This window comes from Mixophyes fleayi, chromosome 7 (assembly GCF_038048845.1).
Source record: "Mixophyes fleayi isolate aMixFle1 chromosome 7, aMixFle1.hap1, whole genome shotgun sequence".
NCBI lineage: Eukaryota > Metazoa > Chordata > Amphibia > Anura > Limnodynastidae > Mixophyes > Mixophyes fleayi.
This window is the reverse complement of record NC_134408.1, coordinates 151817806-151845089: the sequence shown is the minus strand read 5'-3', so window position 1 is coordinate 151845089 and position 27284 is coordinate 151817806. Positions and strand designations below refer to the sequence as shown.

Here is a 27284-nt window from a genome sequence, read left to right as displayed (position 1 = left end):
ACATCCTACTCCACCAGAGCCCCTCACCACATCCTACCCCACCAGCGCCCCTCACCACATCCTACCTCACCAGAGCACTTCACCACATCCTACCCCACCAGAGCCCCTCACCACATCCTACCCCACCAGCGTCCCTCACCACATCCTACCTCACCAGAGCCCCGCACCACATCCTACCTCACCAGAGCCCCTCACCACATCCTACCCCACCAGAGCCCCTCACCACATCCTACCCCACCAGCGCCCCTCACCACATCCTACCTCACCAGAGCCCCTCACAACATCCTAACCCAGCAGAGCACTTCACCACATCCTACCTCACCAGCGCCCCTCACCACATCCTACCTCACCAGAGCCCCGCACCACATCCTACCTCACCAGAGCCCCGCACCACATCCTACCCCACCAGAGCCCCTCACAACATCCTACCCCACCAGAGCACCTCACCACATCCTACTCCACCAGAGCACCTCACCACAACCTACCTCACCAGAGCACCTCACCACAACCTACCTCACCAGAGCACCTCACCACATCCTACCCCACCAGAGCACCTCACCACATCCTACTCCACCAGAGCCCCTCACCACATCCTACTCCACCAGAGCCCCTCACCACATCCTACCCCACCAGCGCCCCTCACCACATCCTACCTCACCAGAGCACTTCACCACATCCTACCCCACCACAGCCCCTTACCACATCCTACCCCACCAGCGTCCCTCACCACATCCTACCTCACCAGAGCCCCGCACCACATCCTACCTCACCAGAGCCCCTCACCACATCCTACCCCACCAGCGCCCCTCACCACATCCTACCTCACCAGAGCACTTCACCACATCCTACCCCACCACAGCCCCTTACCACATCCTACCCCACCAGCGTCCCTCACCACATCCTACCTCACCAGAGCCCCTCACCACATCCTACCCCACCAGAGCCCCTCACCACATCCTACCCCACCAGCGCCCCTCACCACATCCTACCTCACCAGAGCCCCTCACAACATCCTAACCCAGCAGAGCACTTCACCACATCCTACCTCACCAGCGCCCCTCACCACATCCTACCCCACCAGAGCCCCGCACCACATCCTACCTCACCACATCCTACCTCACCAGAGCCCCGCACCACATCCTACCTCACCAGAGCCCCTCACAACATCCTACCCCACCAGAGCACCTCACCACATCCTACTCCACCAGAGCCCCTCACCACATCCTACCCCACCAGAGCCCCTCACCACATCCTACCTCACCAGAGCCCCTCACAACATCCTAACCCAGCAGAGCACTTCACCACATCCTACCTCACCAGAGCACCTCACCACAACCTACCCCACCAGAGCCCCTCACCACATCCTACCTCACCAGAGCACCTCACCACATCCTACCTCACCAGAGCACCTCACCACAACCTACTCCACCAGAGCACCTCACCACTGCATCAGGGCCGTGGGATATAACAGAAATCTACCACAACATTCCTATTTGTCAAACAAATATATATTAATTGAAATGTAAATGACGTTTTATTTCACACGTCTGTGTAGACCAGAATTGACCTCTCTTAATGTACAGATAGGAAACAGAGCGTCTCCCAGGTTTAGTAACAATACTATAAGAACTCCGCTACATAGAGGTGACGGCAGACAATCACCTTCCCTGTTGTCGCTCCCATTCTCAGCTCACCTAATCCTTCCTCAGTTTCACACTGTGCGGTGAGACGTAAAAATGATTTATTGATTGTTCCACGTTACAAACTGCAAACAACTCAACGCAAATACCACAATGACCTTCTTCATTCTAACACAACATGAAACTGTGTCTGGAAACGCTGACATCAGTTCTTGGTACAATTCACCAGTCTTTTCCATCATATCCAGTTTTCAAATGACAAATAAATGAAGCAAGTGTGAAAGTGTGGGAAAGGCCGACATCTGAGTCCGCATTAATCCACATCTCAATAAAACATTGCATATGTCTGTGTATTATAAAACAGGCATGCACCAAACTAATCAGAGCTTTTACATGGATCATTTCTCTTTAGGGCGTATCGTGGATTCAGGAATATAACGCAGCCTCTCAATGCATGAGGAGTATGGCGGGATGAGGCCACAGAGGCGCTTTAATCAGTAGGAATATGAGTCAAATGAAAAGAAAATATAATCCAAGTACATCTGTGGATGCCGTGGCTAACGTGATGCACCTACAGCTGTATAAACAGTAATAGCTCTCTCTCTCTCTCTCTCTATATATATATATATATATATATATCTTAATTTAAATATCTCCACCTAATATAAACCCTGAAAAACGCGTTTTAACATCAGCTGACTTAGAATTTCATGCAGGAGTTTCCCACTTACCGTGAGCAGTTGGCGATCTCTATGCGCGGCCCTTCGCAGTCTCGCCCTCCGCAGCGCGGCTGAGGATTATTGCAGATCCTAGAGCGGCAGAGGCACGTGGATTCTCCATCCGAGTGCTGGCATGGCTGCCAGGCTGACCACGCTCCCAGACCTCCATTCACCGTCAGGTTCCTGACCTGAGACATACACAAAGACAATCAGCGCAAGGGATATTTAGGGTCATTTACAGGCTGGGAAAAAATGCCCCAGCAATGTTAATTTGCCTAGTTATCCGTCCATGTCACGGTTTCAGGAGGTGCCCCAGGAAAATCAGTCTGCCTAATTTTATGGGATTGGAGATCCAGCTGGAAAGGTCCATAATAACATATAATAATATAATGCTCCAGCCTCATTTGTGTTACGTATCACTATTGTACATATGCATTTTCATCACGTTGGTATACACGTTCCTGTATAGCGTGCACTGGACAGAACTAAAAGCGTTCAACTGAATGTAAAGGCCTGACCTCCGCTGCCTCCGAACATGTGCAAACAGGGAGCTCCACCCATTAAATCTCATTTACATAATCCTGTTCCACAAAGTGGAGCTCTGTTTCCACAGGCTCCTCCCACAGAGAAAAAAGATACATTCTCTGTACGGTGCTGTGTAATATGATTGGTGCTATGTAAAATGATCTGATTGGCTGCTACTGCCATATTACATATGCACTACCTAAACTATTTTATTAAAAGGAATAATTAAGTTCTAACAATAAGACTTAAATTGGGTAAGGAGTCAGTGGAAAGTGTATATATCTATATCACTATTGTCTGTAGCCGGCGCTCGGTTACGGCGCCGTGTTCTGTACTCACCGGGCATTCGGTGATATTCTGGAACCACAGGCTCATGTTGGAGCTGTCCTCCAGCGTTGTACAGCGTTTCTTCTTACTGTCCCAGCCGCAGTACGGGTCTCTGGCGCCCAAACAAGTCCTGGAAATGGAGAGGACGAGCACCGTTATTCTTTCTCCACATTTACTAAACAATCCGGACATTTAATCTCTGGCAGAATATACATATTAACATGTAACAGTGACCTGGTCATTGCCAAATATGAGTCTTACTGGGGGGATAAAGTAGGTTATTCTGTGAGGAGATGGTGTAAATTCATTAAGTACCCATCATCCTGTATTCTCTAATTCATGCCCTCTAGCGCCTGCTCTCTAATTCATGCCCTCTAGCTGCTGCTCACTAATTCATGCCCTCTAGCTCCTGCTCTCTAATTCATGATCTCCAATTCATGCCCTCTAGCTGCTGCTCTCTAATTCCTGCTCTCTGACTCCTACTCTCTAATTCCTGCTTTCTAATTCATGACCTCTAGCTCCTGCTAATTCATGCTCTCTAGCTCCTTCTCTCTAATACATGCTCTCTCGCTCCTGCTCTCTAATTCATGCCCTCTAGCTCCTGCTCTCTAATTCATACCCTCTAATTCCTGCTCTGACTCCTACTCTCTAATTCCTGCTTTCTAATTCATGACCTCTAGCTCCTGCTAATTCATGCTCTCTCGCTCCTGCTCTCTAATTCACGCCCTCTAGCTCCTGCTCTCTAATTCATGCCCTCTAGCTGCTGCTCTCTAATTCATGCCCTCTAATTCCTGCTCTCTGACTCCTACTCTCTAATTCCAGCTTTCTAATTCATGACCTCTAGCTCCTGCTAATTCATGCTCTCTAATACATGCTCTCTCGCTCCTGCTCTCTAATTCATGCCCTCTAGCTGCTGCTCTCTAATTCCCGCTCTCTAATTCATGCCCTCTAGCTGCTGCTCTCTAATTCCCGCTCTCTAGCTCCTGCTCTCTAATTCATGCCCTCTTGCTCCTGCTCTCTAATTCATGCTCTTTGGCTCCTGCATATGGAGGTTATCACTGCAGGTAGCACTATGTGGTTCATAGAGACTGACATAATACAGAGACTTATTCTGGAGAGATGTGATTGAATAAATGTCATATAATACAGTCAGGATGTCTATACATTGTCTCAGGGACACATCCGGCACCTGAAGCTCAGAAGCTGTGAAGAAAAACTGGATAAAGTGAGGGAGAATTATATTACATAACCATTCACTTTCCCCTGATATATTCCTCATTGTAACATTTGTTTCCAAAAGCTGGAAATCGCTATTGTGCTCGTCTGATCTGTCTGTCAGTCAGTATGCGCTCAGTGATCTGGCTTCGCCCACTTTCAGCATGACCACTACTGCTCCAATGTACATCTACATCTGGTCAGTGTGCTCTGGCTGCACGACTGCTATAAAGTGAGTAACTGACAGGACATGGTTATTGTACGGAGACCCGAGTGGTGTGTGCCAAATCATCGTACGTGGTGACAGTGCAGGGGGTTAGGTCCTTGGACCCTTCCCTAAAGGTAACTGGCCTTGTTCCTCCACATCTCCCACTGCTATGAGACCCCTTAGAGGAATAAGGGTCTTCTGGTCTCCTTGACATCCCCAAATCTGCAGCCGTATACCCTTAGGGGTGAAGGGTATTCAGGTCCCCCTCTCAGGGAACTCAGGGAGAATGGTTGGGCCCCTTTATCACCGAGTTTGGTCAAAGCTTCCAGAATTGGGGATCCTACGACAACACTGGGAATGGGCTGCCTATCTCTTGCCAAAACTCCTCAAAAAGACGTGAAACACACAACACAAAAAACATAAATCGTGCATCAGTGGTAATTCCAGTAGTTGACTCAGAGACGGATATTCCGGATAACGGGAAACTTTCAAACTCTGCGTTTCCACCAGTGACGTAACTGCTAATTCACAGCAAAACACAAATGCCAACGGAGACAAGGCCGGGTCAGTCAGAAGTGTATTATTAGACACTTGATTCTTGCTTTGTCTTCACAGAGCTGGGTCGGAGTCCTACTTTATCTCGCTACATAACGCCTAAAGCTCACGTTCAAAGGCAGCCTGACATTAAACACGGCTGTGAATACAAAGCAGCCACACATCCCGGCAGACACTGGATCGTTTCACGAGGACAGAAGAAAGTCGGACGATGAGACGCGTATAAACACACAGCGCCGTCCCTCTCAATAGGACGATTATTACAAGTTTTTTCTCTCTTCCAAGGAGGAATCATTGTCCGAATCTTCTGAGCTCCAGTGATATCCTTGGGCTCTGAGCTGTGGGTTTATCAGGCCAAATGTTACACAAAGCTTTCTCTGTTGGGGTGCCGCTGTCTGTCTGTCTGTCTACACAGTTTGCACAGGCTGCAGTAGGAGGCAGCCCAGATCAGATTTTGTTTTGTTAGAAAACTTAGAACAATGGCAGCTTTCAGTGCTCAGCTCCCCAAGATCGGGCACAGAGGAAGCCGGGCAGGATATGATTTGTGCCCCATAGAAGGGAAAATAAAAATACAAACTTCCAGAGTCACCTCAGTGCTATCCCAGGATAGAAGACTAACTCCAGATGAAGATATTAATAACAGCAGCTTAGGAGGACCACCCAGTACTTATGGGTCTGTAGCTGCAATGAATCTGACAGTCACCTTGGGGACTCATGGGGTTAACGCAGTGTCTGATAGGAGCCCTCTTGGCAGTAATGGGGGTGAATTGTTCCTAATCAGCGCTGTCTGAGTGGGGGGCTCTTGTGGTCCGTGCAGCGGAGCACTTTGCCTATACTTTGTCCTAGTATTCTATTATAATGTGATTTAGCCAAGTGTGAAAAAAACCCTTCACTTGTAAAGTGTTGCCATTTCTCCGAGTAACGAGTCTGTTTCAAATGTGATTAGGAAACTTACACAGAATGTCAAACAGAGCCGGGGCAGAAATGATTATCTCTCACCGTGAAAATGGAGGCATCAGCGACGGTGCGAGAGGAGCAGGGAAAACAAAACGTCAGAGATAAAAAATAAAAAATAAATTGTAGTTTAAGATAAGAATCGAACGTTCTCTGTTCTAGATAGAAGTCTAGGGCTGAATTATTAATATGTATCACAGATTGCACTCTCCTCTCGGCCGCTCAGCACCTGTATACAGGAAGATCTTCCCTTTATCAGCAGGAAATTTAGATTACATGGCTGGTAAAACTGAAGTGCAGGTGGAACAGGGGACCCCGAGTCCGGTATATTACACTGGACACATATGAAATACCTGTGTTGTATGGTGGCAGGATGGCACGGTGATGAGGATGTATTATTATTGTGTATTATAATAATCATATTAAGCAGCGTTGTACAGAGCATATATAATCGTGCGCATCAGTCCCTCCCCAGTGGAGCTTACAATCTATATTACCTATCATATAGACCCATATAGGGTTAATTGTATCACACGCCAATTCCCAGTATGTTTTTGGGACTGTGGGAGTTAATTGAAGCACCCCAAGGAAACACACGCAAACACGGGAAGAACATACAAACTCCACACAGATAGGACCCTGGTCTCCTGTAGCACTATAGCGCTATAATAAGTTGTTATACTGGGGCTGTACATGGGGACATTATCAGGTTAACCTTGCAGCTTACTGGGATGTGGTTTGTGTGACAGAAACTGATCTGTATATGGTAGCTATAGGGCTGTATGATATCACTGTTCTGCTGGACAGTAGGGTCTGATCTGCACAGACTGTTATACTGAATATTTTTTTAAAAAAATAAGATTAAGATCATGTTGGACCCCTTTTTTGAGAACGGTTAAATTTTGTGCATCATTTATCCCGCGAAAGTGGAATCAACTACTGGATCCCCCAAAAAAGAACCTAACAAAATTCCTATTTCACAAATATTTCTTTATATACAGTTCATGGGACCACAGCTATGAGCATTTATATTTCTTTCATCCGAGTTACCGACATCGAGAATGGCGCGGCCTCTTGTTGGCTGACTTTATAGGCGTTGACGTGATATTACCTCTGTCCTGTTCGCTCTTCCATTGTTTTCTCTGTGACGGGCAATTTGCTGAGGAGTCAGATTTACATGGTGACGACGATTACGTTCTCTTTGGTCACCGTCAGTCTGTCCTCCGGCTTTATCCCGCTACGGCCTCCGTCTCTTTGCTGCTTCTTACTCCTCAGTTACTCCCACAGCAGACATTTACCTTTTAGGTGGCATCGCAGTTACTTTGTTGTTTAAATTAATTAGTATATTCCTATTAATATAACAGTAAGTGCAAATAACATGAATGGATAGAAAATTGAGTCAATTTGGAACAGCAGAGGTCGTTATAAATGGTAACTGCCACCCAAAAACCTAAATAAACCAAACAAAATAAGGCCAATAAATGAGGAAAATCTATTCAGTAGGAACAGTCAAGTACACAAGAGTCATTTACAAACATTTTACAAAATTTGTCTGTGTTTTGGGTGTGTATTTATATAGGTGAGGAGCAGCGTTAGCCTTATATATTACAGATAGACAGATGATAGAGAGATAGATGATAGAGAGATAGATGATCGAGAGATAGATGATAGAGAGATAGATAGATAGAGACACACTAGGATTTAACCTGTTCCAGTCCAGGTGTACTTCTCTAAATTTCAGAGTATCAGCTGAGAAAATAAAACCAAGTAATAAAATGGTGTAAATATCATGCTGTGTTCTCTGCGCTGTGCGCCCCCCTGCACGGTTTGTGTTATATTGGGTGTATGTTACACCCACTGTCCGATGCTGTAGTTTTCTTGCGCCGATGATGACAACGCTTGCAGTGACGGCGCCTGGCTGACAACAGAGTTTGGCTGGTAACCAGGTGACCTGTAAAGGAATCTCCCAGAATCACCTCAGGCTCAGCTGGAATTTCCAAACATTTCCAGGATTAAAGTAAAATCCATTTATGGTCTGGAAGATGCCGGCAGGTGAGGACGTGAGACGCAGACTACAATGAGTTACCTGTTTATCCGTTACTGACATTAACATATTGGCAAGGCATGATGGGAGTAATAGTTTATGTACAGCTGGCAGAGGCAGCCTGGTAAGGGGGCATGAGGCTGGAAGAGGGGTAATCCTTCTTGTTTGTTCACGTTGGGGGACTATAATTTATTGGTTTGTCCACGCACTCCTGTTCCTTTTCATAAATGCATTATATTTCTGTATCCCTTCTGTGCTTTGCCTGGAATAGGAGCTTTGCTCTCTGTATTGGAGACAAATGTGTCCAGGCAGCATCTTTATATTGTATCCCAGGACACGGACATAGGCAGCTCTGTCTTCCGATATAAACACACTGCTGAGAAGCACAGAAGGAAGTCAGACACAAAGGCATGCATAGTTTGCACGAGGGTGTATATAAGATGGTGCGCTAACGTCTGAAAGAGGAATCCCTTTTATACTCAGCACTGTGTAGTCACCATGTACTAAACACACGGCCCTCCAAGTCCCCCCACCTGCGGACCCACGAGCCCCCCACCTGCGGACCCACGAGCCCCCCACCTGCGGACCTCCGAGCCCCCACCTGCGGACCTCCAAGTCCTCATCTATAAGCCCCTCCGTGCGGACTCCCAGCAGTGGACCATCGAGCTCCCACCTGCGGACCTCTGAGCCGACCACTGCAGATCCCCGAGCCCCCACCTGCGGACCTCAAAACCCCCACCTGCGGACCTCAGAGCCCCCACCTGCGGACCTCAGAGCCCCCACCTGCGGACCTCAGAGCCCCCACCTGCGGACCTCAGAGCCCCCACATGCGGACCTCAGAGCCCCCACCTATAAGCCCCTCCCTGCGGACTCCCAGCAGTGGACCTCTGAGCCCCCACCTATAAGCCGCTCCCTGCAGACTCCCAGCAGTGAACCTCCGAGCCCCCACCACTGTCAGATTTGTTTGTAATACCTTATAACACTTGTTTGTCCTACAGTAATATGCCTGCTGATACGTTATTACAGATAAGTGTCTTTCTTTTATTAAATGTATTGTCTTCCACATACATACAAGATATATTCAAAATAAATAATATAGTAAGTCAATATACTAATGGATCATCAAATATATCCCAAATGATAAAGAATCATAATGTACCAATCAACCATAATGTAAAAATAATATAATGTAGCAATATACTCCAAGTCCCTACAATCTATTTTGCACACAGCGGCTAGATTGATTTTCCTTGCAAATCGTTTTACATCTGCTGAGTCACTCTGTCAGTCTCTACATTGGCTGCCTGTTTTTCAACAAATCCAATATAAAATTCTTCTGCTAACAAACAAGGTCGTCAACAAAACTGCACCGACATACATCTCCTCAGTTGTCTCAAAATATCTCCCAACACGACACCTCCGTACTGCACAAGATCTACGTCTCTCTTCCACTCTCATCACATCCTCCCATTCTCGGTTACAGGACTTTTTTCGGACTGCACCCACTTTGTGGAATTCCCACCCTCGCACAGTAAGACTTTCCTCTAGTCTTCAAACCTTCAAGTGTTCTCTGAAAACCCACTTCTTCAGACAAGCTTATAATATTCCTCAACCACCATCTTAATCTCCCTAGGGTACCCTATTACCACCCTCTACACAGCTAACACAAGACAACAACCCTCTGACCAACATTGCTGTGTGACTGATAACACAGCCCACTTAATACTTTTTACCTTTGCATTCTAGCTGGACCAATGTGCAATATGATGTAGCACATGCCCTTGTGTATCAAACCATTGTCCCATAGATTGTAAGCTTGTGAGCAGGGCCCTCTTACCTCTCTGTCTGTATTACCCAGTATTGTTTTATTACTGTTTGTTCCCAACTGTAAAGCGCTATGGAATCTGCTGGCACTATATAAATAAATGTTGATGATGATATACTCATAAATCATTCAATTCTGATTCTATTATTACAGAGATCTCCAGTATTGTAGTCACTTAATGATAGAATATGTTCTGCAAATAAACAAAACCTTTAGAAACCATAAAGAGAATATGTTACTAGCTACACAATTATTATAGACAGGGTGAGGTGTAATATAATAAGGTCACTGCTAAAATCTGTTGATAGTTAATGAGTAAGTCTTATAATCATTATATAAAGACTAATGAACAGTACAAGTTGATGATCCATTAGTATACACACAAGTAATATGTATATCGTGGGAGCCTATTGGCGCTCTCTGTGTATAAAGGAGGGGCACCCGTTGACAGCGCAGAAGGTAACAAGGCCGCTAACAAATTAGCAAGAACAAATCTCTGAAAATGAGACTGGGTAGTATTACCAGCAAGAAGCCTGTGCAATCCTATTAGCCTGTAATCAACGGCTAATTAGAAGCCGGGTCTCTCTTTCTGCTTTTCTCACATTTATTATAACACAATAATATTGTGATTGCCCCGTGTAGTTCTGTAAACCTGCTCGTACGTGGCCACACAAGGAGAAATGTCCCAACATAATTTGCTGATCCAATAACCTTTGAATAAAGATCATTTGTACCATCATCCAATTACAATAGATATGTAATAATCATACTACTCTCCTGGGACAACAGTGAGAATCCCGAATTACAGATAGACCCCCGGAATCCCAGGAGGGCAGTCACCCACATCCCACCTACCTGTGGGAGGGGGCTGGATGATGCAATTTGCTGCGAAATGTGTCGACATTGTACAATGTGGGGGGGCCTTAATGACACAAATCCGCCCCACAACGGCAACATGGTTCCGAGAAGGTGCAAATTTGCTCCTATTTTCTTTGCTTTTAACTCTAAATGAGACACTGAATGTATGTTATTGTGCAAGAATAAGATAATCACATCTCATTCCACAGCCATGACCTCCCCCCCTCAGTATATACTGTGTGCTTTAGTAAGAGGGAGGGGAGTGTTCAGTGCGGTAAGGGGCCCCCTCCAATTTATAAGCTGTGTCTTACAGGCCCAAATGCCCCCACAACCCGCTCAAACTTCTTCCAGCCAATCACTGGCAATAACAGAAATATGCATTTACCACAAAGATCGTTAGCGCCCCCTTCAGCTCACAGATAGGGAGTACAGTTCCCCGTGATCCACTCTCTGCAAACAGACTGTGTACTACCAACTAGTAGACTAAATAACCATCTTATAATGTTGGTATTTTGTCACCGATTTCCGCTATTACATTTTTAGGAATAACATAGTTATGCTGTAAGAAACTTTAAAGTGATTGAAAGGAAGTAAATGGAAAATCCTGATTTCTAGGTATAATTTCCATTCCTGCGGAGACAGAGAACCCTACACCCACATTTCAATAATTATTCATGAACAAGCGAGGTTTGAGTTCCTTGTATATAATTCCTGGTTTGTTCAGAATCATTAATATTCCAAGCGATGCTCACATTCGTCTCCTTTTTACGGACTCAAAAATTAACCTTTTTAATGAGCAGATATATTATATTGTGTTGCAGATGTGTTAGCGCTGTAGGTAGCTGGGTTTTGCAATTATCTTTGTCATTATAACAAAGGAGTGCTACTACCCATCATGTGTCCTGATGGAGGACGAGGGCCAGAAGTCAGATACCAGCGATCACACAACCACAGGGTGCAATTATCATCCAAGACACCAGGACATTGGAGCCCACTCTGCCCTCTCCAGCAGCTGCCGGCAGACACTGCAGAATGCAGAGCAAACAGCCAGCACCTTCTCTCTCAGTAATACAGGACTCAATCACCCGGCACAGCCGTTACTGAGGGTGAGGGGTAATGCGATCTAGGCGGAGGTAACCGCTCTCTCTGAACAAACCCTGATAATCTCTTTGTTCTCGGCCATACAAAGTAAGTGGAAATATAATGCAGAATGATGGCAGCATTCACCAGTTCTCAGTCACTCCAAACCATTGGTTGAAATGTTTTATTGAAACAGACCTAAATTATTTCACAATTTTCCTATTTTTTTTTATCCTTTGTGTAACATTTTCATACTTTCATTACTAATACAAGATTAGCAATTTACAGCATATTCTAAAGTATCCACAATGTTTAAGCAAAAGCTCATTCAAAGGACGACTTCATCTGAAATGCTTCTGGACAAGCTTTTCTAAGTATTCTAGCATAATGACCAGGCCACTAGGGGGTGCTGTCCCAGTGAACTCTGTGGCCAAGGTCCTGGTTTTTCCAGGACTGACCTCTACTTTTACAATGCTTATTTTTCTATATTCATATACCCATGTCAATAAAAAGAAATATGCAAAGAATAGACTTGCTGTGTGTGCGCATGCAGACCGAATTATGTCTATCACTAAGAGAGAGAGAGAGAGAGAGAGAGAGAGGGGGAGAGGGAGTAGAGAGAGACAGAGAGGGAGTGAGAGAGAGAGGGGCAGTGAGAGAGAGGGGGGGGGGAGTGAGACTGATAGTGAGAGAGAAATCAAGAGAGAAAGGGGGGGGTAAAGAGGGGGGGACAGAGTGAGAGAGAGGGGAAGAGAGAGAGAGAGGGGAAAGAGACAGTGAGAGAGACAAACAGAGAGGGGAACAGAGAGAGCGAGAGAGGGGGGAGAGGGAGGCAGAGAGAGCGAGAGGGGGGGGGAGAGGGAGACAGAGAGAGCGAGAGAGGGGGAGAGGGAGGCAGAGAGAGGGGGGGGGGAGAGGGAGACAGAGAGAGCGAGAGAGGGGGGAGAGGGAGGCAGAGAGAGAGAAAGAGGGGGGAGAGGGAGGCAGAGAGAGGGGGGGGAGAGGGAGACAGAGAAAGAGGATTGTAAAACCTACTTACAGATAAGATTACATTCTAGTTTATTACACACGACAAACACACAATACAGGTCATTATAAGACAGCAATAATATGGTGATGTTAAGGCTGTGTCACCACAAACATTTCCCCCCAGTTCTATGGCCAGTGGGGTCTGCAAAATGCTATTTCAGAGAGGGAACTAAACGGTGCAGAATCCTACAGTCACAATTACTGCACTAAGTAGATGAACTGGCCCATGACTCACTGGGGAGAGGAACCTTTAATTACAGGCGTATCACAAACATATGGAACACTCAGGTTTTCAATCTGAGCCGCCTAGAATTTAATTCTCGGATTTGTACGGTTATAAATCCATGGAAATGTCTCTGGTGAATTGGTCATACCCTGGGAGAATACATCGCCTATTTGTCGCACCTGCAATACTGCTAAAGAAATGTCACCATATTATAACAAAGACAATAAATTATCTAATGTCCACAATGCTGCTATGCGACCAATCAGATGTTAGGGATGATAATCTGGTGCTAGGGGTTACAGCACCTTATTACACATTGCACCATGTCATTAAATTAGCATCAATGTATTTTATACAGATGCTGGTGACAACCTTTCTACTGTACCCATCTAATATATAAAAGAGAAAATTTGTCCTTCTGTCTGTCTTTCTATACAAATCCACATTTTTCAAGCGAAGATCATGAAATTTTGCATACGAGTGTATTAAAACATGACGGAGGCAACTAAAAAAATGTAAAATTGAAATTCATTACGGGGTGGGGGTGGCGAGGGGGGGGGGGGGGGGTAACACCTAAAAATCATCGAAAACGACCATAACTCTGGAATGTCTGGAACAATTTACACCAAACCTGGTACACATATGACTTACAGTCTGACAACAAATATTGTGGGGGCAAGACACCCCTAGCACTCCTAAGGGTGGGGGTGGCGAGGGGGGTAACACCTAAAAATCATCAAAAACGACCATAACTCTGGAATGTCTGGAACAATGTCTTGGAAGAAGTTCCAAAAAAAAAGGGGAAATATATTTTTTCTGGATGCACCCGGAGGAACAGGTAAGACGTTTCTCATCAAGTTGTTACTTGCTAAAATTCGAGTACATTCCAAGATAGCTATTGCTGTGGCCTCTTCTGGAATTGCTGCAACTTTGCTCCCTGGTGGAAGAACAGCACATTCAGCTTTCAAGTTACCGCTTAATCTGGCCCGAAGTGAAACTCACGTCTGCAATATCACTAAACGAACAGAAAAAGCTCAGATTCTGCAGCAATGTCAGGTCATTGTATGAGATGAATGCACCATGTCACACAAAAATGCTTTACAGGCCCTCAATCAAACACTTCAATTTTTAAGAGGCAATGATTTACTAATGGGTGGAGTCACTGTTGTATTGGCTGGAGATTTTCGACAAACATTGCCGGTCATTCCAAAAGGAACAATGGCGTTTGAAATTAATGCATGCCTTAAATCATCACATCTTTGCAGGCATGTTCGCACTTTGCGACTAACCACAAATATGAGAGTTTCTCTGCATGGCAACACAATGGACGGTCAGTTTGCTGATCATTTCCTAAATATTGGGAATGGTTTAATGCCGCTTCATCCAGTAACTGGTCTCTTCAAACTCAGAGAAACACTTTGTAACACAGTTGTGTCTTAAAATTCTTTAAATCCCGGGCAATGCCGGGTATTCTGCTAGTATGCTATAAAAAGGACATTATAATAAGTAGGTTCATATTTTATAATCTACTCAGATAATTATTTCAAAATGCAATTATCTGTCCAGTTCTGGCTGTACATCAATAGTATGGATATAACACAACAAAGGATGGACGAGGGACCTGTCTGTCAGACTGCAGTTGACACTGCCTGGCGCAGCATCAGGGTTTTGTAGGTCAGACACTATCGTTTAGCAGCTGATGAATTGAGGCTTCACCGTCTGTGCATTATTTAACTGTGTAACACGTTTTGGTTTTCCTGTGTCCTGTTACATTGTAACCCTGCAGCATAAGAACTTTAAAATGTTCCAAAGAATCATGTTTCCTCCATTACCAGGCTGAGGGAACGCGGAGATAAGGCCGGGTACTGATGCTCGGAGGCAGATTTCACAATGGAAATGACAAACACAATATTGAGTCCTGCCAAGACCATTCTTGTGCTAAATCCCCTCATCACCCAGTTGTATTATCCAGTTCTACCGATAGGGATATTATACCACATGATGTGCCAAGGGGCCGGAGGGGAGAAGGAGTTCATGTACAATGTGTATAGGTGTAATACAGGGGCGCTATATAGGTGTAATACAGGGGCGCTATATAGGTGTAATACAGGGGCGCTATATAGGTGTAATACAGGGGCGCTATATAGGTGTAATACAGGGGCGCTATATAGGTGTAATACGGGGGCGCTATATAGGTGTAATACGGGGGCGCTATATAGGTGTAATACAGGGGCGCTATATAGGTGTAATACAGGGGCGCTATATAGGTGTAATACAGGGGCGCTATATAGGTGTAATACAGAGGCACTATAGGTGTAATACAGGGGCGCTATAGGTGTAATACAGGGGCGCTATTTAGGTGTAATACAGGGGCGCTATATAGGTGTAATACGGGGGCGCTATATAGGTGTAATACAGGGGCGCTATATAGGTGTAATACAGGGGCACTATGCCCACTTGGCAGCCACTGTAGATAAAGTTATTGCTGTATAAACAAGTGATAATATTTGGTCCTAATAGGAGAGGACAATGATTTAGAGCCTCATTGTTTGTTCCCGGGTCTCTGACACGGATACATCATTCATGTGAATTGAGCAGACAAACGACATGACATGAAATGCTGATTTTTGTTTCCTCCTCTGACAGTGCTATAAGTGCCGATATATATTAATCGAGGACCCTGATGGCAATACAATACCCCCTGACCAGTGGCCGCGCCCTTTCACCTTACGTCACATACTGGAAAAAGATCATTAATCAACATTCCACAACATGATAACGATCGTTATTTATTTATTACACTAGAAATGGATTCTTGTCTCTCTAACCCATCACAAGTGTATTACCAAGAGGTGTGGAGCTGTCTGCCGATGTAACAGGGGCTTATTAGCAACGTGCAGGACGGTGCTCAGTGTAATAACTCTGCAGAATACGACATAGGAGAGAAATACTGAGCTGTCGACCATTAAACCTCATTGAAATAATAACCCTTCATCTGACCTGTGAACGGGATAACACCATGCACAGATGTGCAGTGAAAGCAACAGGTTCTCTCTGATTCGTTCACAACAGTTATGGGTTAATAGTCATACAGGATAATATGTAATACAGACAAAATCTAACAGAATAAATATCAACCGGAACATTGCTCTACAGCAACAGGCATCAGCAATTACTCTACCCCCCCCCCCCCCACCCTCTCTGCAGGTTGATAGACCGCTGTTAAGAGTTTTGCATAAAGAGCTTCTACTATAAGAGCTCATTATATCACTGTAATGACACAAGTGAAAACATCCGGACACACTGAACAAAACTGCATCCATAAATCAAGTCTTCTCACTGCCGGCTCACGGAGGGGCACCTGGACTGGAAACCCCAAAATATCGTAAAACAGAGAGCGAAGGAGCAGTCGCTTTATTTCAGCCGTTACATTTTTATAAGTACAAGTCGTGAAAATATAAAGACGCAACTCAGAGTAAGGTCAGAGGCGGCAGCATTAACCAACACACAACAATTTACCCACAAATCAACACAACGTTCAGAATCTGACAGCCGCACAACCAGACGCCCTCTGATGTGGACTGTACACAAATATACACAATGAGGAGTATGGGGAGCGGAACATCCGGGGACATTTATGGAAACTGCTGCACAGAAAAAATGTGCTGTAACTCATAGCAACCAGAAGTTTACCAGAATCTGATTGTTATGAAACATAAACATAATATAAACACCAGTGATTCCTTTAATAATGCAAACATACTGTCCTTGTGTGTGGCTGAGATTTGTCCTACAATGTATATATTGATATAGGTATATAGATGTCCAGGCCATGTATAAATCACAGTTTGGCCTTGTGGTTGCAGAATGAAGATCATGAAAACATTCATGTGTGCACTTTACATAACATTCCTCGTTTCCCATTAGATTGTAAGCTCTTGCAGCCATGGCCTTCCCTCGGTTTGTCTAAGGTTAGATCAGGTTAAGATTAGATTAGGTTTCTATGTTGTAAACAATTCATGTTTGTGTTCTCTCCCCGCTGCACAGGATGTGGGATATGTTCTCACTATATAAATAAAACATAAGCAGAGATAAGAGTGGGTGTAAAACCTGTAAAGGAAGGTATCTGGATGTGATCCTATCTGTATTTCAGTTCCCCAGGGTGTGAATGGACAACGCAGGAGCTTATGATGTTTGACAATGAACCATGTAATGTGAATGTTTAATGTGTACATTAAATGACTTTTATCTTTCACCATGAGTGGGTTAATTTTTCAGTGTTTCAGAGCCCTGGCTGCCCTCCTCACCCCTGGCACTGCCAGCGCCCTCCTCACCCCTGGCACTGCCAGCGCCCTCCTCTGTGTGTACAGTTCCGTTTTGGAATCTCTTTCTGGCTGAACCTCTCACAGTCCTGTAAACGCAGCATTACAGGACCAGGTGGGAATAACTGAGATCTGTTCAAATATGTGTTAATCTTAATTGAAAATCGCACCTTGGGGGCACAAAATATACTCTGCAAAGCTCAAGGAGACACACGTCTAACGTAACCGCTAGAGGCTTATTCTAGATTTATTCCTTTATTCCAGAGAAACCAAACACATTACACTGAGTAAACATCTCGGTTCAGCGCTACAATGGAATAAATACACGTTTTATAACTTAGAACAGTTTTTCTCTCCTTCGCCTGTGCGCTCTCTATTTGGATCCTTATATAAACCTGGTGCAGGCTCTCCCCAACTCCGCCAAGTGTCTGATGCCTAAATAAACAAAATATTAACAAATCAGACACTGAGGCCCTTATTTATTAATGACTGAATTTTTAACACAAACCCTTTTATTCCTTATCGCAATGACAAGGATTGAAAGATGCTGTGTATTTATTAACAATCTTCAACAGGAACAACAGTCACTACTGTACCTGCAAAGACCCCTCTCCTATCTTTCCTATGGTCACTATCACAAGGTGACCGGAGGGGAGAGCAGTAAGATGCGGTGAGGGATCCGAAGATCCCTCTACTCTACCGCCATGCTCTCCACATACAGCAGACCTGAAAGATGGCGTAGTGGTTAGCACTTCTGACTCACAACACTGGGGTCATGAGTTCAATTCCCGACCATGGCCTTATCTGTGAGGAGTTTGTATGTTCTCCCCATGTTTGCGTGGGTTTCCTCTGGGTGCTCCAGTTTCCTCCCACACTCCAAAAACATACTGGTAGGTTAATTGACTGCTATTAAATTGCCTTTAGTCTCTCGGTCTGTGTGTGTGTGTGTTAGGGAATTTAAAGTGTAAGCTCCAATGGGGCAGGGACTGATGTGAGCGTGGTCTCTGTACAGCGCTCTGGAATTAGTGGCGCTATATAAATAGATGATGATGATGTACGGCAGCCTGAGCTGTATGTGCCTGCGGTACATTCACCGTATGTGAAATTACATTTGCACAACTTGCGGTACAGAGCAGTCCTCATACACATTTATGGGGACTGCTCTGGATTCCACAGATATCTTCGATATCTGCTACGATGTTCATAGATCTACAGGATACTTATTGTGTCTGTTCCCCGAAAACGGCTGTTTTACAGGAAAATAAGGTGTAATAAATCGGCTCCTGAAACTGAAAACTAATTGTAAGATTTGATGTTTTACTTATTTCTTTCTAGAATTTTAGCGATATAGACACATCTCTAACTTACATTCCAGCAGCATTATGTCCGTTTACACTAATCTATCTATCTATCACTGTTCTATTTATTTATTACATAGCTTAGTGTGAGCTTTCTAGATGAAGTCAGGTCAGACACGATCGGATCCAGGTGAGATCTGCTCAGACCCACTGATCTAGAGGAGATCTGGTCATGGAAATACTTCGGAAGAGGTCTCGGATACGACCACTCTGTCACACACTGAGGCAGAGGTACAGGCCACAGACAAGGTCAAAAAAGTGTCTTAATCGGCCCCAAAGTAAAATCTGTGTAGGCTCCCTGCAAAGCTGCCCTATCCTCTCAGGCTTTTGCTCTTCTATGTGAGGTCCGAGGCATTCAGAAGAGGCCTCCGCTCTACAACCAGCAGATTAGGGGCCTCGGAGGGGGTGAGAGACTGGCAGTGCCAGGCACCCTTCACCTCCGGCCCCGTAGTGGTCACACGGCTGGGCCCCTTCCGCAGTCAGAACACGGATATGAAGAAACATACTTATCCAAATGTTCTAATCATCTCTCTCTTTGTCTAAATACATAATGGCTGATATATCTGGATGCTGGGTACTCCGGGCAATGACCAATGTGGTGGGCACCATTAGCGCAGTTAGACAATGGTTACATGAACAGTCAATTATCCTGATCTGACAAATCGCGCCGTATACGGCGCCATCACTTCCACTGCCTCATACACGTATAACGGGACCGTCCTGTACATTGCTGCAAGTATTGGTGATCTGTGTCTGCAGCGCTGGATAATACATCGGTTTAATTACATTTTTCTATAGTTTTATGGTTAAAGCCAAAAAGTGCAGTTTCTGGGACACATCTTGTGTCCCACTTTGATACATTAGGAGATAAGAATTTATCAGTATAATCAGGATACCAGGATGTAGCTAGAACCTCATCCTGCTGAGACTCCGCTAAGGACTAATCCACAAGATCTTTAAACAAGGTTAGTCCGACAATTCATCAGACATAGATGACACTAATGCTCCTCTAATTGTCCTGATGCAGCCAACTATATATCCTCTTAACATAAAGGTTTCTGTTAAGTTTGACAAAACACTCGGATATAATGCAAACATTGAGCACATCTGTTGTTCACCCCCCCTCAGCACAGGGACAGTTTGGGAAGTGGGAATCTGTGACTTATACTGGGTACACACTACACAGTTTTCATCCAATAATCGGCTAAATCAGCCGACATACGACCGCTCGTTCAAATCAAAAGTCGGGTCAGTGTGTGTAGTGACACGATGATTGAAAGTCTGCCCGAATGGACGATTGTCGCCTCATTTGGTTGGTCGTACCGTTTAATATTTTCGTTCCAATCTCGTTTCCGTTGTGTAGTGTGTATAAACTTCCGACCGATCCACAACAGTGAGTACAAAACTGCAATCATTGCTCACGACAACATGGCTGTAAAAAGTCACTAAAGGGACGTCCGCTCTTCCCTTTATCGTCCTAAACAAGGCTAGTGAGTATGCAGTCCATGGACCGAGCGATTGGACCATCGATCGCATGTAAAATTGATCGGCATAAAAAGTTGGTGGAAAATTCTGTAGTGTGTACCCAGCTTTAGCAGAAGTGATTTGGTAGCACAATGAGTGTGTTTACAGTGTGATCGTTGCGATAAGAGGCCTGTGGTACAGGCAGGATTAAACAATCATTACAGACTTTCCTCACATAATAAATATTTGGGTCACAGACAGATACTAGAATGGACCACACACATCAGACATTAGATCTTCATACGCAGAGCACAGGACAGCGACATGAAAAGGGTAACTATAATCAGAGCCTATTTATATCAGAGTCCGAATACTTTATTGTATTTAAAGTCCATTTACTGCTTGTCTGAATGTAATCAGCAGCACAGAGTATTTCAGGAGATGTGTGCAGATCTTGTGTGGGGTTGTGACTTGTCCTCTTGTGGGATTGTGTTATTGAGGACGGGGCACATAGAGATATAATATTCCTTTTCGCATATGAATGACAACAACAAAATAAATCACTTTAAAATACAACCACAAGATCCAATAACCTATGTACAAATAATGAGGAAATCAGTCTAAGGAAACGCCCGGCTCAGGATGAGCCCCCTATAAGTCTGTAAAACGTCACTAATATGAAAAGTCTGCCACAGAGTTTGTATCATGAGACAGCCGTATGACATGAAGATATAATGGTTGGTGACGAGGAATCTATTACAATTAAACTGCGCTGACAACGTCTCACTCACAGTCACCAGTACTCAATTATCAGAGAATGGATTCTCGCCCTTCGGATATAATGAATGAAAATTTAAAGCAAAATGTTCTCTTTAATCTGCCAAAACGCTGATGAGTCCATTGTCCTCCTGAGAGTCCGGTCTGGCCGAGACATCAGAATATTCTCCGTCTTCTGTCAAATATTCCGCTGTGGAAATATCCGCGGCGGGTTGTCAGGAAGACATTTCTATTGTGAAATCTCAACCTTCTCCCGTGCCGTAACATCCGTCATTATTAATAGAATATTCCCAGTATTACAGGCAGACGTGACAGTGACCTGTGCCGACCAGAGCGGACTTGTATGGACCCCATACCGGACAGCTGCAACTACGGAGAGTGATTATTGTGTGTTTATAGAAGGACTTGCTATACTAAGACGTGTTATAATAAGAGCGGATTACAGAGTACAGATGGCCGAGGAGTAAAGGCTTCAATAGTCCCAATATTTTTATTTTGATGGCTCTACGGACCATTCGCTCATATCGCTTTGGATCTCTTTGCTGTTGCAGCAACTTCTGGGAAAGTCGTTTATACAATATCCTGTGGTCCCCAAAATATTTATTAGACATAACCACAAACTGGTTTGTTCTGCAGGGTCAGAAATCATTTACTTTACACATGTTCTTCAATCTGTGTCTCATTCTTTTCAAATTCATCATAATTTGTTACTATTGCTAAAAGGTGGAAATCCGCAGCAAAATCAAATCTCCAGGACGACTGTCTCATACTAGACTGTGATTGGTTCCTGCGGGTTATTGTCCAGTCTGGAGCAATGTTAGTATATTGTATCCTGTATACATGCAGTATATTACTACAAGTGTCACACAACAAAGAGGTTACAATGTAAAGTTACATCACCCCCTGGGAAAATATTTCCTAATGTTACCACCCCGCGCCCCCCCCCCCCCCCACCCGCTGTATAGCAGATCAGCCAGAACTTCAGGAAGAACAGCCGCATGTAGTAGCAGCCCCCAGCGGCTCCAGCAAGGGGGAGGGGCCACATTAGGTGGTAATGCAGCTATAACCGTATCATATAAGAAGCAGTACCTGTGGATTAATGAAGCACAAGTGAAAACAATATATTAAAAAATATTATATAAATTCCTCTGATATCTGTGTTTTCTCTGTGCACCCCCCTCATGTTTCATCATAGGCATCACAAATGCAGACAGGAGTGAGCCCTACATCAGGGTTACAGACCAGTAACACTAATATCACAAGGTCAGCGGTCAGGGAGCAGCCGCAGAACGGAACTAGAAATTACTTTTCTGCTCTCTACAAAACAGTTTAATTGTTTCTGAGAGTTGGGCGGTGAAGTTGTGTAATCAGTTAAAGGAGAATGTAATCCCATAGGCAGTGTATCTGCGTAATGCGCTCTACATCATGCAGATGGATTAAGGACTAGTACAATGCTCCTCGTTGGGGCTTCCATAAACTTAGACAAACAGAGGCCTCTCCGTGTCGCTGCCAGCGCGAGTCCGCACCGATGGGAGAGACAAGCGCCAGGTTCTGTAATAATGGAATATACTTGGGGGGGCGAACACATGATCCCGACACACTGTCCCAGAAAACAAATAACCAGGTGGCTGGTAGCGGTTACAGCCAGAGACGCTTCTGTCCTGAGGAAGATGATTCTGATTGCACGGTCTTTAGACAGATATATAGGTGCCCTGACTGTGCATGAGGTAGATACAAGAGACTGCACTGTATTTATATGTGTAAACATCCTACACAAAGTATTGTACAGGTCTAGTATCCATTAACCAGGAAGGTCCAAATAAGAGAAAGGGGAAAAAGTTAATCACTCTTGCAAGGTAATGAGACTACAGCTACTGCAAGGAGCTCTTATATACAAGGGAATGAAAATAATGTCATACACAGCATCATGAGCACTGAGCTCCTCCTACTTCAGCCACTGTGAGGAGCTCTGCTAAACAAGGTAATAAGAATAATGTCATACAAAGCAACATTGGCTCCTCCTATTGCAGTCACAGTAACAGTGTATTTATAACTGACAGTATAATAACAGTGAATCCCCATTACTGTCACAGGATCCTTACACCGAGTGTTTACTGAACACTGAATTATATACACATACGATAGTCTCTGGTAAAGCGGGTGCGCTGTAGAGTGACGGATATAAAGTGTCTCCACACTCTGTACCTGGCAGCACCTGAACTCTGCAGCGCAAATAGATTTCACATTGCAGCAAAGTGACAATTACACGGTACACCACACAATACGTCCCGGAGTGCTTCCTGTGTAGTACCAATCAGCAAAATACATATGAGATAAACTCCTGATCTGTCACACTATAATACACTATAGATGAAGGGAACACACATACAACTCTCTCCCTCATACCACCTTAATACAACCGTGTTCCCCCCATGCCACCTTAATACAACAGTGTTCCCCATACCACCTTAATACAGCCGTGTTTCCTTCATACCACCTTAATACAACAGTGTTCCCCATACCACCTTAATACAGCCGTGTTTCCTTCATACCACCTTAATACAACCTTGTTCCTCATACCACCTTAATACAACCTTGTTCCTCATACCACCTTAATACAACCGCGTTCCCCAAACCACCTTAATACAACCGTGTTCCCCCATACCACCTTAATACAATCCTGTTCCCCCATACCACCTTAATACAACCGTGTTCCCCAAACCACCTTAATACAACCGTGTTCCCCCATACCACCTTAATACAACCGCGTTTCCCCCATACCACCTTAATACAACCGTGTTCCCCAAACCACCTTAATACAACCGTGTTCCCCAAACCACCTTAATACAACCGTGTTCCCCCCATACCGCCTTAATACAACCGTGTTCCCCCCATACCGCCTTAATACAACCGTGTTCCCCCCATACCACCTTAATACAACCGTGTTCCCCAAACCACCTTAATACAACCGTGTTCCCCAAACCACCTTAATACAACCGTGTTCCCCCCAAACCACCTTAATACAACCGTGTTCCCCCCAAACCACCTTAATACAACCGTGTTCCCCCCATACCGCCTTAATACAACCGTGTTCCCCCATACCACTTTAATACAACCGTGTTCCTCATACCACCTTAATACAACCGTGTTCCCCCCCATACCACCTTAATACAACCGTGTTCCCCCCCATACCACCTTAATACAACCGTGTTCCCCCCCATACCACCTTAATACAACCGTGTTCCCCCCCCATACCACCTTAATACCACCGTGTTCCCCCCATACCACCTTAATACAACCGTCTTCCCCCCATACCACCTTAATACAACCATATTCCTCCATACCACCTTAATACAACCGTGTTCCCCTATACCACCTTAATACAACCGTGTCCCACATAAGCATAAGAGACAAGAAAAGAACATGTAACTTAATAAATCATTCAGAAACAATCAGCAAACTTTGTAGCTATCGAATCAGGAAATATCAGTGTATGAAAATGTCCCGTTGATGAACCTCAGTCATATAAATGACTACAGACATCACATCCAGATATTCGTTGCATCCTGTGCCATACGGGGCAGTTCCCCGACTTACCCTTCTGTCCGGTACATGGAGCACCTCTCCAGGGGCACTTTCAGGACTCCGTGCTTTAACCCCACAAAGAGCGACCTGTTGCTGTGCAGAATCTGCAGGCTGAGGATGGCTTCCTGCTGGCTGCTGGGCAGTATGTGCATCTCTTCCAGGTAACAGCTGCGCAGGCTGCGGTTGGCCGTGGACAGAGCCTTAAGGATGGTGCCGTGTTCTGGGGAGAGAGAAATGGGAGAGCTCAGTGACGGACTTATATTCAACTCATACTGAGCTTATATATAATCACCTCTGTATAATTACTGATGCCGCATTTGTGTTGCTACAAAGATGGTGCCACAGTGACAGAATATGTACTAAGGGTTCAACGATGTACGGGCTGAATTACTGGCAGCAGCGGAGTGATCGTCACATTGGGGGTACTCTACGTTCTCTGGTGGAATCACTACATGATTTTACCATATTCTATTAGAAAGTCTTTACTGACAATGTAAAAATGTCCTTTTATTAATTAATTCCTTTTCTCCAGAGGAGCTTTTATAATCAGGATAATTTTCTGCTCTGGGGTAGAGGGGCTGTGATTAGTTACCTGTGCCGATGTACATGACATGGTAGAGGGTGTCCTTTCCTTGGACAATGTCCACCACCAGCTTGGAGAATCGCACACTGTCCTGCGTCACCAGCGGATCCACAGAAACCGGCTGTACGACATCGTTCATCAGGAAGAGGCGCTGGGCGTCCTGCAGGCTGCGCTCTGTCAGGTTCTCGTTGGGGCTGTCGTCATTCAGGATTCCGCACTAAGAGTCATGGAGCAGAATCTGAGACCGCAGCAAGGGGCTATGAGTAATGGGGAGGGCAGGGGGGGGGGGGGTAACGTGGGTGACAAGTCAGACAGTAGAGAAAGTGAGTGGGACAGGAGACATGTGGCAGTAAAGGAGGGGGGTATATACTATATACTGCAGTACACAGGATTGACACAAGGGCATTAAATAAAGGAACACAAATTTGTGCTTCATTGCACAATATAGAGCCAATGTATATGAGTCAATGTAGGTGGCACACGCTACATTTTGCAGATAGAGGAATTCTGTCTGTAGCTCCAAATCTGAAGCGTCATCTCCACTGGTGTCTTCTGTCCTGACATCTAGACACACTGCAACAGTCACAACAGCACTTTGTGTAACGTAGCGATCGCTCACCTGAAAGTTGGGCATGGGGTTTGCGGTTGGTAACCAGGCCGATCGAGGGTTTTCCTGGTATCTGAATGGCCCATTGAAGGCCTGAGTGATAGCGCTGAGGTTGAAGGCACAGACTGCAGAGGCAGCGATGCTATTTCTGGAATAATAATAAAGTCATAATTACATAAATTCCACAACTAACATGACTCACTGTGAATCAGTGATACATTGTAACACAACGATTAGCAGGATTACAGCCTAACTCAGGACTGGCCGCATTACGTAGTAATCAGAGGCCTCATTCACAATGCGCCACCTGCTGAGTAGCGCAGAAATCCTCTTTGGTGACATCACAAGCTTTGATTTGCGCTGGTGCGTCTAGCCCAGAATTCCGCCTAGGCGCATGGGTAAACGGGAGGTGGGAGGAGTTAGAGAAGTGACGGTTCTCCATAAAATACAGGGCACATGCAGCATTGCGCCTACTTTTGCAAAGGAGTAAAACAAAAAACAAGATTTTGTGATTGCTGAAATAAGATAAAGGGAGATGGCGCATTTTAACGGTCACCCCCTGCCGCGTGGCGCACAGTCATTTTCACCCAGCATAAGGACTTGAATCTTGCACCAGCTCAATACACAGGGTCTGCTTCTTACGCCTATAATGGTGTACTCAGGGGTGGAATTACTGCAATGTGGGGTCAACTCTTCCTCCAAGGCCACTGTGCCCCCTTACGGCCCCTGCTCTGAAGTCCAGTGAATTCCTAATCGCCATTATAGGTTATAGGAAATATTCAGAAAATTCAGGTGCCAGCAATAAACGTTTACAGGCCGTGGGTAACTTGCACCTTATATGTTGTTATTGGTTCACAATATAAAACAATTCCACTCACTCGCTCTGATCTTGAGAGCTTACAATATACAGTGCAGCCTTTCAGGCATAGAATGGGTTAAGTGAAGTGTCCTAAATGACACTCTTACACAAATACCAAACATAGAGGCTCTGTCATATTACCGCTACCAAGCTACACTTTAATTTCTTGTTTTTCAGATCATTAACACGACGGGCTGTCCTCACCCGGACACATAATTGCTTTGTGTTAAGACGCAGAACGCACAATTACAGGATCCCTCGGGATTCGATCAGTTCATTGGCTGACGGAGCAGTGACAGGTCGCGCTACCACTTTATTAAACACAACAAACGTGAGTGACGTCTCCACAGGGGCTTCCAAACCCACTCAAAGTAAATAAACTTGTCCTGGGGCTGCTTAGACGCTGCTCCCCCCACACACACCCTATTAGGTAGTTGCAGTCTGACCCCATTACTGTTTGTTACCAATTGTTAAGCGCTACAGAAATCTTCTGGCGCTATATAAATAAATGCTGATGATGATTA

General features: G+C 44.9%; 1 protein-coding gene and 1 long non-coding RNA gene across 7 annotated transcripts in view; one reads left to right on the top strand and one right to left on the bottom strand.

Moving 5' to 3' along the window:
* Nucleotides 1–27284, bottom strand: part of SEMA5B (semaphorin 5B) — a 279879-nt gene that overhangs the window by 35432 nt on the left and 217163 nt on the right. For all 6 annotated transcript variants that reach the window (XM_075181160.1, XM_075181164.1, XM_075181163.1 and 3 more), the window contains 5 exons: nucleotides 25914–26049; nucleotides 25304–25511; nucleotides 24724–24931; nucleotides 3224–3341; nucleotides 2372–2547 (listed from right to left, as the gene is read on the bottom strand). In XM_075181160.1, the coding sequence (XP_075037261.1) occupies nucleotides 2372–2547; nucleotides 3224–3341; nucleotides 24724–24931; nucleotides 25304–25511; nucleotides 25914–26049 (846 nt within the window). The remainder of the gene's footprint in view (nucleotides 1–2371; nucleotides 2548–3223; nucleotides 3342–24723; nucleotides 24932–25303; nucleotides 25512–25913; nucleotides 26050–27284) is intronic.
* On the top strand, nucleotides 1869–27284 carry LOC142098369 (uncharacterized). Its single transcript, XR_012678331.1, has 2 exons — nucleotides 1869–2228; nucleotides 26938–27284. It is a non-coding gene; the product is annotated as an uncharacterized LOC142098369 (long non-coding RNA).